Source organism: Trichechus manatus, unplaced genomic scaffold (genome assembly GCF_000243295.1).
Source record: "Trichechus manatus latirostris isolate Lorelei unplaced genomic scaffold, TriManLat1.0 scaffold00297, whole genome shotgun sequence".
Taxonomy (NCBI): Eukaryota; Metazoa; Chordata; class Mammalia; order Sirenia; family Trichechidae; genus Trichechus; species Trichechus manatus.
The window spans coordinates 772,779-774,028 of record NW_004444233.1 but is presented as its reverse complement, the minus strand read 5'-3'; the positions used below and the strand labels follow the sequence as shown (position 1 = coordinate 774,028).

General features: G+C 69.6%; 1 protein-coding gene across 3 annotated transcripts in view; it reads left to right on the top strand.

Moving 5' to 3' along the window:
* Positions 1-721: 721 nt before the first annotated feature.
* Positions 722-1,250, top strand: part of KCNC4 (potassium voltage-gated channel subfamily C member 4) — a 24,399-nt gene continuing 23,870 nt past the window's right edge. For all 3 annotated transcript variants that reach the window (XM_023725336.1, XM_023725337.1, XM_023725335.1), the window contains exon 1: positions 722-1,250. In XM_023725336.1, coding sequence (XP_023581104.1) covers positions 760-1,250 — 491 coding nt within the window. In that variant the 5' untranslated portion in view covers positions 722-759.

Here is a 1,250-nt window from a genome sequence, read left to right as displayed (position 1 = left end):
GCGCTTGTTTTCCTGCTGTCGCCACCGCCTCACCCTGCGCAGCCCCACTCGCCCGCCCGCAGCGCTCGGCTCAGCCCCGCCCGCCATCAGTGCCCAGCGCTGGATTTATGAATGGGGGGAAGAGGCCACATGCCGCCGCTACCGCCGCCGCCGCCTCGTGTTGACCGCACGCAGCCCGGGCCCGCAGAGCTCCAGCTGCGGTGAGAGCGTCGCCCCGGCCCCGGCCCCGGCAAACGCTCGGAAGACTTGTTGCTGCTGCGCTGCCGCCGCCGCGGGGAAGCCGGCAGCTCCCGGAGCTCGGTGCGGTCTGGGAACCGGAGGGTGGCCCCTGTGAATGTGAGCGCGCCCGCGTCCCAGCCCCTCGCAGTGCGCCTGGACTGTGCGCTGTCTCGTCTTTTGAGGGGTAGAGGGGGCGTGTCCCGGCCCGAGCGTCTGCGTGCCCTGTCCTGGCGGGGGAGCGTGTGTGTGCTTTCCTCTGCTTCCCCAGACCCCTCACTTGGGTCCTCGGCTCACCTCTCCCCTTCCTGTCTCCCTGTCGGCGCTGCCTGCCCAAACCTCAACCACCTGTGCACCCGAGAAACCCAACTCCTCCCGCTCCGCGCCCCGGGTTGGGGGAGGTAGGGCCAAGCCGCAGAGGGGGCCGCCGCCGCCTCCTGCCTACTCCTCGTCTCCTCCCCCTCCCCTGTTTGACGCTGCCTCCTCGGGAAGGGTGTTTGGAGGGCAGCGGCAGCCCCAAGCCGGAGCCCCGCAGCGCTTCTTATGATCAGCTCGGTGTGTGTCTCCTCCTACCGCGGGCGCAAGTCGGGGAACAAGCCTCCGTCCAAAACATGTCTGAAGGAGGAGATGGCCAAGGGCGAGGCGTCGGAGAAGATCATCATCAACGTGGGCGGCACGCGACATGAGACCTACCGCAGCACCCTGCGCACCCTACCGGGTACCCGCCTCGCCTGGCTGGCCGATCCCGACGGCGGAGGCCGGCCCGAGTCTGACGGCGGCGGTGCGGGCAGCAGCGGCGGCGGGGGCTGCGAGTTCTTCTTCGACCGGCACCCGGGCGTCTTTGCCTACGTGCTCAACTACTACCGCACGGGCAAGCTGCACTGCCCGGCGGACGTGTGCGGGCCGCTCTTCGAGGAGGAGCTCACCTTTTGGGGCATCGACGAGACCGACGTGGAGCCCTGCTGCTGGATGACCTACCGGCAGCACCGGGACGCCGAGGAGGCGCTTGACATCTTCGAGAGCCCTGACGGAGG